Source organism: Prionailurus bengalensis, chromosome A1 (assembly GCF_016509475.1).
Source record: "Prionailurus bengalensis isolate Pbe53 chromosome A1, Fcat_Pben_1.1_paternal_pri, whole genome shotgun sequence".
In the NCBI taxonomy this organism is placed as follows: Eukaryota; Metazoa; Chordata; class Mammalia; order Carnivora; family Felidae; genus Prionailurus; species Prionailurus bengalensis.
The window spans coordinates 119,235,767-119,251,774 of NC_057343.1; the positions used below are offsets into that span (position 1 = coordinate 119,235,767).

Here is a 16,008-nt window from a genome sequence, read left to right on the forward strand (position 1 = left end):
TATGTGGGTTGTGTTTTTAACCCCAACTCAAAACATTGCCAGGGCTTTGTTCTTGGGGCAGCGGGGAATGTGGTGACCTAGGAAAATGGTTCAGGTGGAAATTGGTCAGGCTGGCCGGTCACTCTCCCCGTGAGGGGAACCGCGAGGGTTGTGAGAACTCGGTGTCACTTGTGCCTGGGTCACAATAAGGAGTCCAGGAGCTCCTGGGCGGTGGGGGCTGGGCCCGCCTCGCCCTTCCTTCCAGCTCCCTACCTGATGTCGGGATGTGGGAGGTCCGTGGCTGAGCTCACCCACGGGATGAGGGATGCTGATGTCTGCTCTGATCCACACTGCCTCCTGATACCTCTTTAGGCAAGTGGATTCCCACCAGGACCAGTGTCCACGACGAGACTCAGTGTGTGGCTGGAGGAGTTAGAGCTGGAAGCAGAATGGTTAAAGCAGTGTTAACACAAGTATGAATTTGTCAAGCCAATCACAATTTCACGTTAGAAACAGCTGTTCAGCATTTTGGAACTTAGATTCTTTTGTGTTTGAAATTGCCTCAGGAACAGATCGAGCTGCTGCATGAAGTAGAACGACTAAAAAGTGCAGCACATGAGAACATCAGTTTATGTCCGTAATTCATATTTTTTCTCTTTCTTGCTAGATTTATCTTCAGCGAAGAGGAAATTTGCTGATTCCTTAAATGAATTTAAATTCCAGTGCATAGGAGATGCAGAAACAGATGATGAAATGTGTATAGGTAAGTCTGAACCGTGTGTGTAAGAAAGGTCACGGTTTACCATAACTGTCTGTGTCCTTGCTGAGCCTTTTTCCTGTGAGAGGAAGTGTCTAAGTGTCACGAATCAAGAAGCCCATACCAACAGTGGTGAGGACAGAGTGAAGTGAGGGTCAGAGGTCAAGGGGCCTGTTCGTCCCAAGTGGCGAACTAGGCCCCTTGTGCAGGGGAAAAATCACGCATGGGTACCCTGGAGTTGGCATCTCAGGCAGAGTGGTCAAGGTGTTGGCAAGATGTCTGTGGACGAGAGGAGATCTGTTCTGGGACCACCCTCCCCCATGTACCGCTCTGGCTGAGAAGAGGGCTGGGGTGTTGTGGGGCGCGGGGCAGGGGGGCAGGCCTGAGCTTGGGACTGATCTACAGTTGCTGTCTGCTCCTGGGCTGAGGGCTGAGGGTGGTGGGGCTTGCTGACGCTGGCTCCCGCAATACAGTTCCTTCTGGCCACCTTCTGTTGTTTCTGTTGAGGTGCCACGTGCTGTGGCGAGCAAAGCTAAAATCCTCTCTCCACCCAGTTCTTAAAGGCCTGATCCTTCTGTTTTCATGGCACATGGACTGACCCACACCCTCCCATCCCGCCATCTCCTCTCCCATTCCTTAACCAGAGGCTGAGGGTGGGGTTAGTGTTGATTACCATGCTGTGCGCAGATGATTTGCAATGTCAAGATGTCTGTCTTTGGCAGGGCCTAGTCACTGTACTTGACTCTTCTTACATTGGGCGTCTTGGTTAGCTCCATGGAGTGAGCAAGGATTGAGAGAGTTAAACTGAAGAAAGTTGTCAAATGCTTATTGAATCCCCTGTTGTCATGCAGAGTGCCACGATCTGGGCATGAGCAAAGGCAGTTGGGATGATAGACGAGAGCAGTGAATATGCATCATTGTAGTAACTGCTGAATACATGGGTACTTTTCCCAAGACTCCACCTTTGTCCTGAATATCCTCAGGGCTGTTGCACCTAATGCCTGTCCCCTTTGGGAATAATTCTGGTGAGGGAGACTCTCTACGTCTGACCACCACGTTGCACACTGCATTGTATTAATAAGTGGCTTGAAGACTCAGGAGGAGGAATCCAGGGAGAAACCGGAGATGTGGCTTCCATTGTGAGCTACACTGGTGTAGTTCGGGTGCCAGAGGAAAGGTTGGTTTCTGACGCAGCCCCACAACCAAGGTTGAAGGGGTCACATCCTGGGCAGGAAATCCTTCAACTCCTAAGCGGAACTCTGCCCCTTCCAGCCGAGAGTCTGGGAGCCAGCCAGCATCTCATCAGTCCTGGGTAGTGTCAGGAACAGGCAGGTTTTTGAAGGAAATCCTTTCCTAGCTAGAGTGCCAGGTGAAATTAACCTGCGTTCAGGGGTCATCCTGGATGGTTAATGATGAAAAGATAAGGGGAGAGCCTTGGGAAGCAATTGACTTTAGGATTCTGCATGTGCCAAGGGATTTCATTCCATAACATACTAACTGTACCTGGAAAGGCTCCCAAAAGCCCATTTGTCTATGTCCCTCTCATGGCACTTTCTCTTTTCCAGCAAGGTCTTTGCAGGAGTTTGCCACTGTCCTCAGGAATCTTGAAGATGAACGGATACGGATGGTGAGTATGGCCAGGCTGCTCTTTGTCCCATATAGTGTGGTCATGTCAGCCTTTCATACATGTCAGGGGATTACTGTGGACAACTTAGGACCACGTTGTTGAACTCCCAAAGACTGACTGTAAGGTGTACCTGTAAGGTATGACTTATGGGTGGATCTTTTGAATTATTTAACTTCATGGGAACGAAGGTGTCACACTGTGCCTCCTTCCACCCCCCCCCCCCCCCATTCTCATCTTATTAAATGTATCCAAGAGCTCCTGAAGGGCAGGGGTCACTCCCAGTGTCTGCCCTATAGTATGCACCGAGTAAATGGGCACTAACTAAATGATAGCAATCACAAGAGGTTCTACAAAGGGGGCACTGTGCAAACTGAAGAATCACATGCTGATCTCTAGGTTCTTAAGAGATACCTTCTGTATTCTAAATTATTCTGATGAGGTTTGGCATCAATAGACAACAGATAACCCATGCGTGAAAAGTTCTTTTGCATCCTCTCTGTATCAGTAAGATATCAAGAATGAAGCCTGAACCGAAATCCCCCTGCTGGCCTCATGGCATTTGGTCCCTAGGGGAACTTGGCCCTAAGCGGTGGTGCTCCAGAGGCCCAGGGAAGAGTCTGTCAGCAAACTTTTTCCCTCTCTTCCCATGCTAAAACTGATCATTTGAGACTAAGTGTGTCTTCATCTGCTTAGACTGCCAGAACAAAATATAGGCTGGGTGGTTTTTACAGCAAACATTCATTTCTCATAGTTGTGGAGACTGGGTAGTCAAAGATCAAGGAACCAACTGATTTGGTTCCTGGTGAGGACCTTTTCCCTGGCTGGCCCATGGCCACCTTCTTGCCATATCCTTAAATACCAGAGAGTGGCTCTTACATCTTTTCTTACAAGGCCACTAATCCCATTGTGAGGACTCCACTTTTATGACCTAATTACTTCCAAAGGCTCCATTTCCAGATACTGTCATCCTGGGAGTTTTAAATGATAAACTGCGGCATATCATATTTTTACTACTTTATTCAAAGAAAAATTGGTTCAAACAGGGCAGCACCAAACTGGATATGTTTAGGGACCCTCCACTGGCAGGAAGTATAAGGGAAAGACTTTTATAGTGAACAAATGGAAGTAGCAAGTTAATTATTTGATTGGCCATAGCTTAAGCTTTTGTCTTACTTGGGAAAGCTTAACTGGTCTCCCATTTCTTAGCCTTGAGAGATTTACGCCCTTGGGGTTTGGTTTGCTTATGTAGGCTGTTATAACATTAGAGCCACCTACTCTAATGGCCTCTTTGTTTATCTTTGTTTAATTAATTTCACAGAGGTCAGGGCTTCGCCATATAAATTTTGAGGAGATGTTATTCAGTTCATAGCCTTGACCAAGACGTTGTGTATGCATGCATTTTTAATTTTAACCTGCATGATGACTCTGTGAGGTGATATCTATATCATCCCATTGTCTAGATGAAGGTACTGAGGTTTCAGATGGTTAATTAACATGCCCAAGGTCACGAAGTTAAAAAGTGTCACAGTTTGGATTCAAACGCAAATTTGTGTTATACTGAAGAATGTGGGAATTTCTTTGAAACTCCCCACAGAGAGGAAGTTCTCACCTTCTGCCCTGGACATAGAGACATTGTTGACTTTGATGGCCCATTTTTGGGTGCTTGCATCAGAATCAGGAGGCTGGTAGCTGCAGCACGGTTGGTGGTGAGTGGAGGCAGGGGAAAGCTTGTGTGTTTGTGCACGTGCTACTGCCTGAGAAAGGGAAGTGATTCTTTTGAGTCTGATTCTTGGCCGAGTCAGTATTTGTGGGTGGGGGGTGTGGTGAGCAGATCTCGATGAATACCCTGCAGATTGCTATGGCCCGTGGTAAGGGAACAATGACTGGATTATACTCTTCAGCTTGCCTCTGCAATTTTATTATTAATGTCTGTGAACTGAGTTTTCTGCCATGTGCATCCGAGTATCTGGCCATCTCAAGCCCCTTCCCTACCTCCTTATCCTGGGACAGCCTCATCAATTCAGCTCAGCTTCCCAAAGCCGCACCTCTCTGCAAAGACTTCTCTGACTCTCTGGGATATTTGGCCATCCTTTGTATTTTTGTAGTATCTGGTTCATGTATCTGATTCTCCACTGTGTCTGATAATCACTGCATGTGTCTGTCCCATAGTAAATGTGAGTTCTTGAAGAGCATAGAGTGGGCTTCTGTGTCATCAGTATCAGTGCAGTGCTTAGACTGGAGTGGAAATAACACAGTCGTAGAATCTTAGACCCAGAACAACCTTATTTCTCACTATATCTGTAGTCTTTCATTGGCCAGATGGGAACACTGAGCTCTTGTGAAGTCTGATAACAAGCAGTAGAAGGAATGGGGCAAGGTCTTGGGCGTCCTGTTTCCCAGGTGTACTTTGTGCTTTCGTGTGGGGGTGGGGGAGGGGGGTGCTTCTCCTTAAGGCTAGATTCTCAGCTGTGGATGCCCATTGGAACAACTCGGGGAGTTTAAAACGTACTGATGCCTGGGACAGAGTACAGAGATTCTGATTTCATTGGTTTGAGATACAGCCTGGACGTTGGGATTTTTGTTGTTGTTAAGTTTACTTTTTCTTGAAAAAATATAACTTACTGTCAAGTGTATGCTAACTTGTGCTCTTGGCTCAAGTGTATGCTAACTTGGCTCAGCACACCACTGTGAGTTTTGGAGACTTGCACTTGATTTGTGGAAGATTTAAATGAGGGAGCCCATTAAGCAACATCAAATAATAATAAAAAGCAAACAAGTTAAACATCACAGCCCTCATGTTAAAATGCTCTCTTCTGAGGTAAGTGCTCTCAAAATTGAGAAAAAGGCAAATGGCAGTAAATTTGGAGACCTGCCACCTTTTATCCCTCACATTGCTTACTTAATTCTTGGCTGTGTCCATCTATGGCTTCTGGCATTTACTCTGTTGGTTTCATTGTGATGGATGCACATGTGATTTAGGAAAATAATCCTTTGTTGGGACAAGATTCCTGAAATAATTAGTTGAGTGACAAGTAAGCAGTGAATGACTTAAAAGGAAAGATTGTAAAATATTTTGCTGCCTTAGAACAGACCATGGAATCTTCGAGCTGGAACAATCCAGCCTACTCCTTTTGCACATTAGGAAATGAGAGCCCAGAGAGGTTAAATGCTTCGCCTGTGGTCACACAGTTGGCAGCCAGTCAAGAAATCATTCATTGATTTAGTCAATGAAAAATATTTGAGTGCTCCTTCGTTTCAGCACTCTTCTGTGTTTGGAGGAGAATGGCGGGCAAGTGAACATTTGCAAGATGGTGTGTGTGTGTGTACTGATAAATTAGAAAACTTTAGCTGGCTTATGTCTTCTGAAGAAAACACTTGGTGAGGTAGTGAGAAGTTGGCTTTGGAATATGCTGGTGATCAGGAAAGGCCTCCCTAAACAGGTGACCTTTAGGCCAAAACCTGAATTAGAATAAGAAATGAGTTGTCCACAAGAGAATTCAGGGATCGAGCGTCTGAGGAAATGGCTAACTGCCAAAACTTGGAAGTGGAACAAGTTTTGTTGCATTTGAGGTGCCTTGGGGTGATGGTATTGTTGCGTGCAGGACCTGATGGGATGAGTGCTTGGGGTGAAGGTGAGAGGCAGCCGTGGCCTGGAGGCACAAATGTCCTGATCCTAGTCCACTACTGGTAGGAATACACAAAGTCCGGCTTAGAAGGTGTTCATGCCGCTGCATGTCCACAGGTGTTTCTTGTTTTTAACCTAGACTCAATGTTGATATGTCTAAAATATATCTACTTAAATGTAACTTGGTCAATTGGCCTTTACAAGAAGTCACTTAAGGCTGAAATTAAATCCTGCCCTGTCACCAGCTCCCCTCTGCCTTCATGTGGTTGCTTACCTTTTTAGAGGTCCTCACTGTAAAGAGTGAGTCACACATGGGAAGAATTCCGTGTTTGGAGATGATGACTAGATTTTGATCTGACGTGCTTTCAGTTCATGTATCGTGAACAGTCAACACCTGCACAGTGTTGCTTACTCAAATTTTAAAGTGAGACACGGAAGGAATTCTTTTTTTTTTTTTTTCAACGTTTATTTATTTTTGGGACAGAGAGAGAGCATGAACGGGGGAGGGGCAGAGAGAGAGGGAGACACAGAATCGGAAACAGGCTCCAGGCTCTGAGCCATCAGCCCAGAGCCCGACGCAGGGCTCAAACTCACGGACCGCGAGATCGTGACCTGGCTGAAGTCGGACGCTTAACCGACTGCGCCACCCAGGCGCCCCATGGAAGGAATTCTTAACTGATCATTGCTTTTGTGTTTACGTGTCCCCCCCCAACTCCCCTGCTCTGTGTCTCTCCTCACCAGATTGAGAATGCCAGCGAGGTGCTCATCACTCCCTTGGAGAAGTTTCGAAAGGAGCAGATTGGGGCTGCCAAGGTGAGAACTACACAAACTTTGTTCTTGGATTTTAGGGCAGCCTTGTTTTTGGATTTTATAGCGGCTCATCTGTTATTCCCAAGTGTCTGAAGTAAGACTGAGTGTGGTCAAACCCCAGAGCAGTCATTCTAGCATTTTGTTACCTAATTGGTTTGTGCTAGTTCATAAATCACGCAAAGGTAGAAACCGTGCCTCCTTGTGTTAGTAGATACATCTGTGCTTGGACAACGGGGAATTGCACTTACTGTGGACACCCAGGACTCAGAGCCTAGACTGGGTTGCAGATGGGGCCCCGAAGGGGTGGGGAGGGACACAGCTCATTTTTGCTAGTGTTTGAAAATGGGCCCTTTGTTGCTAGATCTTGACATTTTTCAAGAGAAAGTGAAAAGTCATGGTTTTCTTTGAAATTTCCTAGTTTAAACAAGTACATCTTTTACATTGTGCAGGTCAAAAAGCAGGACTGCTTCAACTCCTAGGTCCCAGTTTGTTAGCGCTGATGGCGAAGGACTGCAGCTAAAATTTGGCTGATTCTGTCAGTCCCTGAGAAGACTGTAAAGAGAATCTTGTTCATTTTTATTTTTTATTTATTATTATTGTTATTTTTTTTAACGTTTATTCATTTTTGAGAGACAGAGTATGAGTGGGGAAGGGGCAGAGTAAGAGGGAGACACAGAATCCGAAGCAGGCTCCAGGCTCTGAGCTGTCAGCACAGAGCCCGGCGCGGGCCCAAACCCACGAATGGCGAGATCATGACCTGAGCCGAAGTCGGATGTTCAACCGACTGAGCCACCCAGGCGCCGCTTGTTCATTTTTAAAAGGCAGATTCTCCAGGGTTCCCCTGCCCTGTGAGAAATCACCAGGAAATCCTAGCTAGTTTGACCTTCAGTAGAGTGTTAGAGGCCACCTGCAGGGAAAGTGTTTTCACTGGAATCGATGAAAGCAAAAGGATTTTTGACATTTTCTTCCTGTTTTTCTGGAACTGTGAATCCTTCAGCTGGCGCCACCTGCAGGGAGCTTTGGGCAACATCACTCACCTACTAGCATGTTTAGATTTTACTCAGTCGTGAAATGGCCTTGAGAAGTAGGTGCCTGTACGCGGGAGAAAGATAACTGAAATACAACAAAGTGGGATCTGTCTCCTTACCCCACCTTCCCACCTAAGCACATCTGCTTCTGAAAACGAATATGATGAGGGTCTGCAAAGAAAATGTGCCGTTCAGTCAGGGTTCTTCAGAGGGATGGTTGACTGTAGTTTGAAGGACAGACCATAGCAAAGATTTTTCTTCCAGTTCTAAGTCACTTTCTACTAGTTTTATCCTTTACATTTATGAAGATTAGAGCTCATGGGTTTTGTATCAGAGATTACGGAATATATAATTCAAAGGGAGTCTAATTCCACTAAGATTTTGAGTTTGCCATGAGTGTCCCTCCCTGGGTTCTCGTGTGTAGGCTCAGGGACCTTAGTGGCCTTGGGACTTGTACTTCCTGTTCATGATAATAGATGGCGGTGGCTCTGGATGTTCTGAAGAGCTTTGAGATAGCAGCAGAGCAGACAGACCGCTTTATCGAGTTCTCTTTCCAAGAATCTTTTCAGCCTTCTCACTCTGGCCTCTGCCCTCAGCCCTGCCTCTGGGGTTCCTGAAAGCCCATAGTTGGCATAGAGGAGGAGCAGGATTCTGAGTGGACTACTCTTGGGTAATACCAGTGATCTTAATGATAGCAGCAGGTACTTTTCCAGAAGTGCGGTAGAGGTGGGGCTGTAGATGGTGAGAAATAGGAGAATAAAAGAATTCAAATAAAATCATAGCTCATCAAAACATGTTGCCTCTCACGTACTCTAATCTCTCCTTTTTAATAAACAGTGTAATGCCATTGGGGATGATTTCCCCTCCCTCTCCTTTGGTCATTTCTTTTTCTCGTATACATACATTCATATCCTAGGATTGTGTACCTTTAAGAGAAAGCAAAGAAACAAACTCTTTACCAGGCAGTTTTGGGAGCAGACTGAAGAATACCTAAGAGCCAGCCAGGGCTCCTGAGCGGCCAAGTGGAAGTTTCTGAACTCTGCCTCTGTGGGGCTAAAATTACCCTTTCTCCCCATTCTGGTGCTGCTTCGGTTGCTGTAACAACCTGTTGCTACTTTGCAAGAAGCAGAATTTAGTGTTGGATGTGAAGGCTGCCAGGGAGGAGGACTCCTGGGCATTCTGCTGCAGAGGTAGCTGGCCTGCAGCAGGTCATGACCCTGAGCTTGGCATAACCTTGACCCTATGTTTAGAATTCTGAGTTTGGGGGAGTTTGTTTTTCTGCCAGCCGAGGTGCATTTGGAGTGCCGGGCACTGCAGTGAAAGTAAAACAGAAGTTAGAGAGCAATGGTGAAGAGTGGGCCCTAACCTCACTGATGGCATTGGCATGTCAACTTGGGGAGTAGCTGAACCTCTTCATACCCATTTCCCGATCTATAGAATGGAGACAGTGATAATAGTTACCTCCTAGAGTTCTTAGGAGGAAGACAAGCGAATACAGGTAAGTGCTCAGAACAGTGCCTGTCATATAGTCCTTTGATGTTCGCTGTTAGATTCAGTACACACAGTTCATTAATTAAAAAAAAAAATACATGAGCACTTATTCTGTGCCTGGCCCCAGGATGATGGAGAGCAAGAGTAGACGTACTGTGCTCATGGTGTGACTAGAGAGAACGACATGAAACAAAAAGCTAATAAATAAACGTAATTCCTAATTGTGGTAGGTGCCATGAAGGCTTACCTTCACGGGACAGTGGGGCATGGGAAGCAAGTGGTGTTCTTGATAAGGAAGAGGTATGTTCAGATGATGAGTCTGATGACTGCCATTACCACCATGGCTACTGTGATCACTGCCACCAATCATCATCTTTACTGAATTTTATTGTGCACTTTCTGTCTGCTGGGCCCTCTGCTAAGCACTGTCTATGGTTAATCTCATTTTATCCTAATAGGTCAATGAGGAGGTGGCTGTTTTTATTCCTATTTTGTTAGACAGCCTTTGAATTGAAAGAGGAAACCTGAACCTGAGCCCCCATCAGTTTATAGATGAGGGAACCCAGTTTTGGAGGGGGGCAGTGATTTGTTTAGAGTCAGTCCATGAGAATTTGGGAATAACTTACAGGATTCTAACTCTGTCTTTTCTCCATTTAGCCACTGACAGTAGGTTCCCTGGGAGGCGAGCACCACCTCCTAACTGAGTCAGTCATGAATACCACTCTTCCATCTTAAGAGTGTTATCTAAATCTTTGTAGAGTTACTCCCTGGCTGTCTTGTTGCTGTTTTTTTTCAGGACAGAAACTGCTTCCCTTTCTCTTTAGCTCTGGCTGTCTTCTTGAACATGGAATGCGGCAGCTTGAATTCCCAAAAAGTCACAGAATGCTGCTGACTCATGTTCCCTGGCCTTTTCTCACCTCTGGCCAGCTGGGCTAGCCCAGTACAGGGTTCTCCTTGTGGGGCTTTCTGACAGGTTGCTGGAGTGGATCTGCAAGCATTAAGTGGAATGGGAGCCCCAGGTCAAAGTTGCCGGTTTCTACAAAGGAAAGAGTTTGCTTTAGTGAATGTGTAGCCTGTACCCTTCCTCAAATTTGAAGGAGTAGTATCTCCCCAGGCTTTTTCCTCACTTGCTTCTGCATGTTGAGTTGTTCTTAGGTATAAGTAGTCTTGCAAGCAAAATTCAGATTTGTAGAGGTGGATACATGTCCGCTAAAAAGGGTATGTGATGACTGTGCCCGCTTTGAGAGGCTTAGAATCTCGCTTTTGACGAGATAAATAGTGTTCTGACATGGCCTGGGATTTCCGGGACTTCAGGTGGGAGCTTCTTGGTGATTTCTGTCACCTGTCCCACTTAGGCTTGCCCAGTGTTCTGCCCAGAGCATTGGTACTGCTCTTGTGCTCTAGAAGCCTCCACCCTGTCCTTCATATGATTAGCAAGTCTTAGCTCACATTCTTGAGGACCCTGTCTGTGGACTGAGTGCACCTTTTTTCCTTCATAGCGCTTGTTGCAGTCTATAATTAAGCTATTTCTATGTTTCCTGGTTGATTGTCCTTCTACTTGAACATCCCCCCCATGAGGCTTGGGACCACTTCTACTTTGTATTTCCAGTGGCTTCAGGCGTCTGACACAGAGTGATTGCTTCTTCTATCTTTGTGGAATGAATGGAGATGTCTCTGCATTTCCTTACCTGGCTGCAAAAGTTTTTCTCCTCTTGGAGCCCTTGGAGTTGCAGAAAAATACTTGGTTTAGGTTCTGCCTGAGTAAGGAGTAAGAATACGCTTAGTGAAGTTGATCCTATCTTCAAGCCAGTGTCAGCCTTTTCCAGCCCCCATGCTTGCCATCCCCCTCCCCCCAGCCCCCCAGAAAGTGGAAGGAAGAGAGACTGCCCGTGAACATGTGTCTCAAGTGCGGTTGAAGGGTGGGCTTTGGAGGCAGCCTGCCCTGACCTCGGATCCCAGCTCTGTCACTATGACTTTGTACAAGTTAACCTCCATTTATCTAAGTTTTCTTCTCTGTAAAATGGGAGATAAAAGTAGAATCTCAGTGACTCACTGATTTGGTGGGAAGGCAGGGATTATGTGTTATGATATTTATATTATTTTTCATTTTGAAAGTTATTAATGTAGGCAAATAAAAATTTCCCAAATGGAGGGAGAAAATCACCCATTATCCCATTTCCTTAACTTGATTATTTTTGTTTATCTTTCCATCTAATCTTTGTAGGTAGATATATTGTATGTAGGATGCACCAAGTTCATATCATGATACTAATACTTTCCCTTACATTATGAGCAGCTTGCCATATGACCACCTAGCCTTCATAGTTCCATTTATTGGATGTCCCACCCTTTAATGATCTGAAACCCTGTATTTGGGCAGTGATGTGCTTTTGCCTTTTTGTTTGTTTTTATAACTGATGCTGCTGTGAACACATTTGTTGTCTTTGTTTTAATTGGAATTCCTCTTCAGTTCAGAGACCCACATGTGTTCAGTATTGTGCCCAGGAATATTTAGGTCTATATATTAAGTACTTTTTGACTGCTGTTAAAGCTGAATCTGCCCTTACCCTAGATTGGTCCGATTTAAGCTTTAAGTAGGTTTTACTGCTTTGGGATTAGCTTCATAGGTAACTTTGCTCCTTTATTTGGCCTTGAACATCCTTTGAATTAGAAATTAGAGATTTCTGTTTCACAGTTGAAGTTCTTAGAAAGTGGAGTCCTGGCTTTGCCACTATTAAATACTGGTATTTACCTTGTCTCTGGCATTGCGTTCTGTGATAGACATTCATACCCGTCGGTCTGTGTGTTGATGGAGGGTTGGCTTGACTTAATATGCATTATTTGAAGAGAAGGAAGAGATGGGTAGTTGGCTGTTCTGGGTCTGAAGGAATGGTGACCTATGGAATTGAGCCGGCAGGTCTTGACAAGGTTGCTTTTATTCCTGCAACGTTTTACTCTTTCCCTCCTCTCTTCTTTTTGCCAGGAAGCCAAAAAGAAGTATGACAAGGAGACAGAAAAGTATTGTGGCGTCTTAGAAAAACACTTGAATTTGTCTTCTAAGAAGAAAGAATCTCAGCTTCAGGAGGTAAGAAACTTCACTAATATCCTGAACAAGGTGTTTAATTTCTATGTGTTGCTGTAGAATATGTGCCCGTTCCTCCTTGCCAGAAAATCCTAGGGTTTGAAGTGGCCTCAGAAACCAGGAGCTTGACCCCGATCCCTCATCAGATGCCTAATGCCTGGATTCCCTTTGTATCTTCACATCCACAACACTCCTTTTGTGGCTCTCCAACCTGCCAGGTGGGCGGGGGCACATACTGCTGGTCAACGTCACTCACCTCCTTGTGGGGCAGCCGTGAGCACTGAAATGTACTTCATCCTTTCAAACTGAAATTTTGTGTTTTCCTCTTTGTCTCACCCTTTACCTTGGTTCTGTACCCTATTGCTTTACTTTTTGATTTCCTGCCTTGTATCACTGATTTGAAAAGTCAGCATCTGAAACACTTTTTTCTTCCTCCAATATTATTGTTACTATTTAAAAAAAATATTTCCATTGGTACTTCACAGCAGTCTTCCTTCTCTTTCTTTGTGTCTTTGTCCCCCCCCCCCCCCCCCCCCCCCCCCCCCCCCCCCCGTCTCTTTTTCTTCAAGCAGGATTTTATTGTCATTCATATGTTTTACGATTTGGTAACTTTGTTTCACAAGAGATAGATTATCTGGCCTGCCCTAGGACTTTCTGGATTGGCATGAAGAGTAATTCACTTGGAAAGATAAGTTAACTTTGCAACCATGGACCTGTCATAATTCTCATTTAGTTCATGGAGACTTGCATGGTAAGGGAGTGGTTTCTGGAAGACCGAGCAGGTTACTAGTGGAACTCCAAAGTTGACTACACGAATGTCATTTTATTTAACTCTTAACAATTTACTTCACCTTTCTCAGGTATGTGGTAAAGAGAGGTTGTGACTTCCAAGTTAGCCCCTCGTTCTTTTTTTTTTTTTTTTTAAGTTTTAAATATAAATCCCAGTTAATTCACATACAGTGTGGTATTAGTTTCAGGTGTGCAATATAGTGATTCAGTGCTTTGGTACATCACCCAGTGGTCATCACAGCGAGTGCACTCCTTAACCCCCATTGTCTATTTCACCCATCCCCCCACTTACCTCCCACCATGTAACCATCTGCTTGTTCTCTGTAGTTAAGAGTCTGTTTCTTGGCTTCTCTCTCTTTTTCCCTTTGCTCATTTATTTTGTTTCTTAAATACCATGAGTAGAATCATATGGTATTTGTCTTTCTCTGATTTATTTCACTTAGCATTACACTCTGTATGTAGCTCCATCTGCATTATTGAAAATAGCAAGGTATCTTTTCTAATGCCCAAGTAATGCTCCATTCTGTGTGTGTGTGTGTGTGTGTGTGTGTGTGTGTGTGTGTGTGTGTATATACCACATCTTTATCCGTTCATCATTTGATGGACACTTGTCAAGCTAGCCTTCATTCTTCAGTTTACTTTGTTTTTGAGCAAATACCATGCAGTGCTTCTGTCACATGCAAGTTAATATGGAGATCATATGGTTAAAGGATGAAAAATGAAGATAACATAGGAGATGGTAGAGTCTGAACCCCTCCCAACCCGATTTGTTGCACATCCTCAGTTAGGAATGTCTTGCTCTCAGAGCCCTTTGCTTTGAAATGCGAGTTTAAACCAATTGTGTAAATGATGAAGAGGAGTCAACAACACCGCCAGCAACAAGTGTTTGTAATGGGCTTTGCAGATCAGTTCTTGGCCAGTCAGCCAGCTAATAGCAACTGAGTACTTGGTGTGAAAAGTAGAAAACACTAACCTATCCTGGAAGATTTCCTACCTGACTGGGGAAAAAGGAGCAAACACATGGGGAGGTGATTCTTGAAGGTAGCCTAGCTCCTCAGGTGAATCTTGTCAGATGTGCTGGAGAAGGCTAAAGAAAACCTATTTTCACTGGATCGTATATAAAGTACTTAATTCCTTGGACGGGATCCCAGCTCTGTGTGGGGTATGGGCACTGGAAGATGCCCAAGAATATGCATTTATCCATGATAAATTAGGATCTGTCCTGACGCCCTCACTGTTTAGTGAGTTAGCCTTCTTAGAGTCATTAGATGTGGCCAGCTCTGCAGTTCCTAAGCAGTTAGGTGAGTCAGGGTCGTTGAGAGTTGAACAACTGTGTGATTGTTCTAGCACCTGTTGGTGTTGACGGGCCCATAGCACAGTTAGTCTGTAGGCATGGCATTCCCCAGTGTGAGGATGCTTTTCTGGTCTATTCTCTCCATGCCTGGATGCTGCTTCCTTGGTCTGGGATGACTGTAACATACTCTTTTAAAGCCATGCCAATATCCTCTCCCCCCAAGATAGTACAGTGTCAGCCCAGAGCACTGGCTGGGAAAGTGATACCTTACTTCAAGGCCTGCTGTTGCATGTTTTCACTGTGTGACCTGGGGCAAGTACTCACCTCTCTGATTTTTTAGTTCCATTTTTTGGTAAAATACAAAGTACCTGTTCTGTTTCATGTATGGGGATGTGTGTTATAGCTGCTAAACAAATAGAAAGTATTATCCCTATGACTGGCTCGTTCCTCCCCATTTCCCGTTCCCGAATTGAATGGTACTCTTCGTCACTGCATTGGCGTGTTCAGGCTAGTAAAAGAGAATACCATAGGTGAGGCAGCTTATAGAGACAGAAATTTAATTCTCACAGTTCTGGAGGTTAGGAAGGCCAGTATTGTAGCGCTGGCAGATTGAGCATCTGGTGAGAGCTTATAGATGACTCTTGTTGTGGTGTCATGTGGTGAAAGGACCAAGGGAGCTCTCTGGAGTCTCTTTTATAAGGGCACTCATTCCATTCATGAGGACTCCACCCTTATGACCTGGTCATCTCCCAAAGGCCCCACCTCCATGTGCTGTCACATTGGAGCTTAGGTTTCAACATACGAATGTTGGCAGGGACACCAACTTTTACTCTATAGCCCTGACATTGTCAGTTACAGGTATTAGTGGGCATTTGTACATTACACTCTTTTGTGGTTCTTTGTGTGCTTGTCTTTGACCTTGTTACACTTTCTAAGTACTATAAGGGCAAGGAGTGGGCTGTAAGTCTTTAAGGTCTGGGTATTCTTGAGCATTGCTTTTTAGTTGTGCCTGAGCTGAATTAAATTGATAAAAATCTTGTAACAACAAAAACAATATGATACTTTTCATTGACCACAACAATAAGGCCAGCAAATATTTACTGATGCTTATTTAGGTACTGTGTTAGGCACTTGGAATCTTCTCAAATCCTTATAACCACTCTGTGAGGGACAGATTTATTCCCTCGCCATTCAGTAGCCTGCCTGTAGCTAGTCAGTGAGGTTGTGAACCCTGGCCCCTGACCTTGGAGCTCTTTTAACTCACTGTACTCTCCTAATTGCGTCTTTACCTTGGGAGAGAGGGTTGTTGCTGGGCAGCTAGGCAGCCATTGTTATTCAATGCCAGTGTCATTGAGATAGGATTCACCACCTGAAGGAGGGACCTTGGTAATCTTCTGATTGAATCTACTGGAAATACATTTGAAGGAACTGGGTTCCTTGCAGAGGTCAAGGGATTCCAGCTGTTAAGTGATGATTTTCTCACATTTATTAAAAAATCAATTTGGGAATATTACCAGACACCTAGT

General features: G+C 44.8%; 1 protein-coding gene across 5 annotated transcripts in view; it reads left to right on the forward strand.

Moving 5' to 3' along the window:
- Positions 1 to 16,008, forward strand: part of ARHGAP26 (Rho GTPase activating protein 26) — a 427,015-nt gene that overhangs the window by 104,248 nt on the left and 306,759 nt on the right. For all 5 annotated transcript variants that reach the window (XM_043589835.1, XM_043589845.1, XM_043589853.1 and 2 more), the window contains exons 2-5: positions 647 to 742; positions 2,302 to 2,363; positions 6,730 to 6,801; positions 12,301 to 12,402. In XM_043589835.1, coding sequence (XP_043445770.1) covers positions 647 to 742; positions 2,302 to 2,363; positions 6,730 to 6,801; positions 12,301 to 12,402 — 332 coding nt within the window. The remainder of the gene's footprint in view (positions 1 to 646; positions 743 to 2,301; positions 2,364 to 6,729; positions 6,802 to 12,300; positions 12,403 to 16,008) is intronic.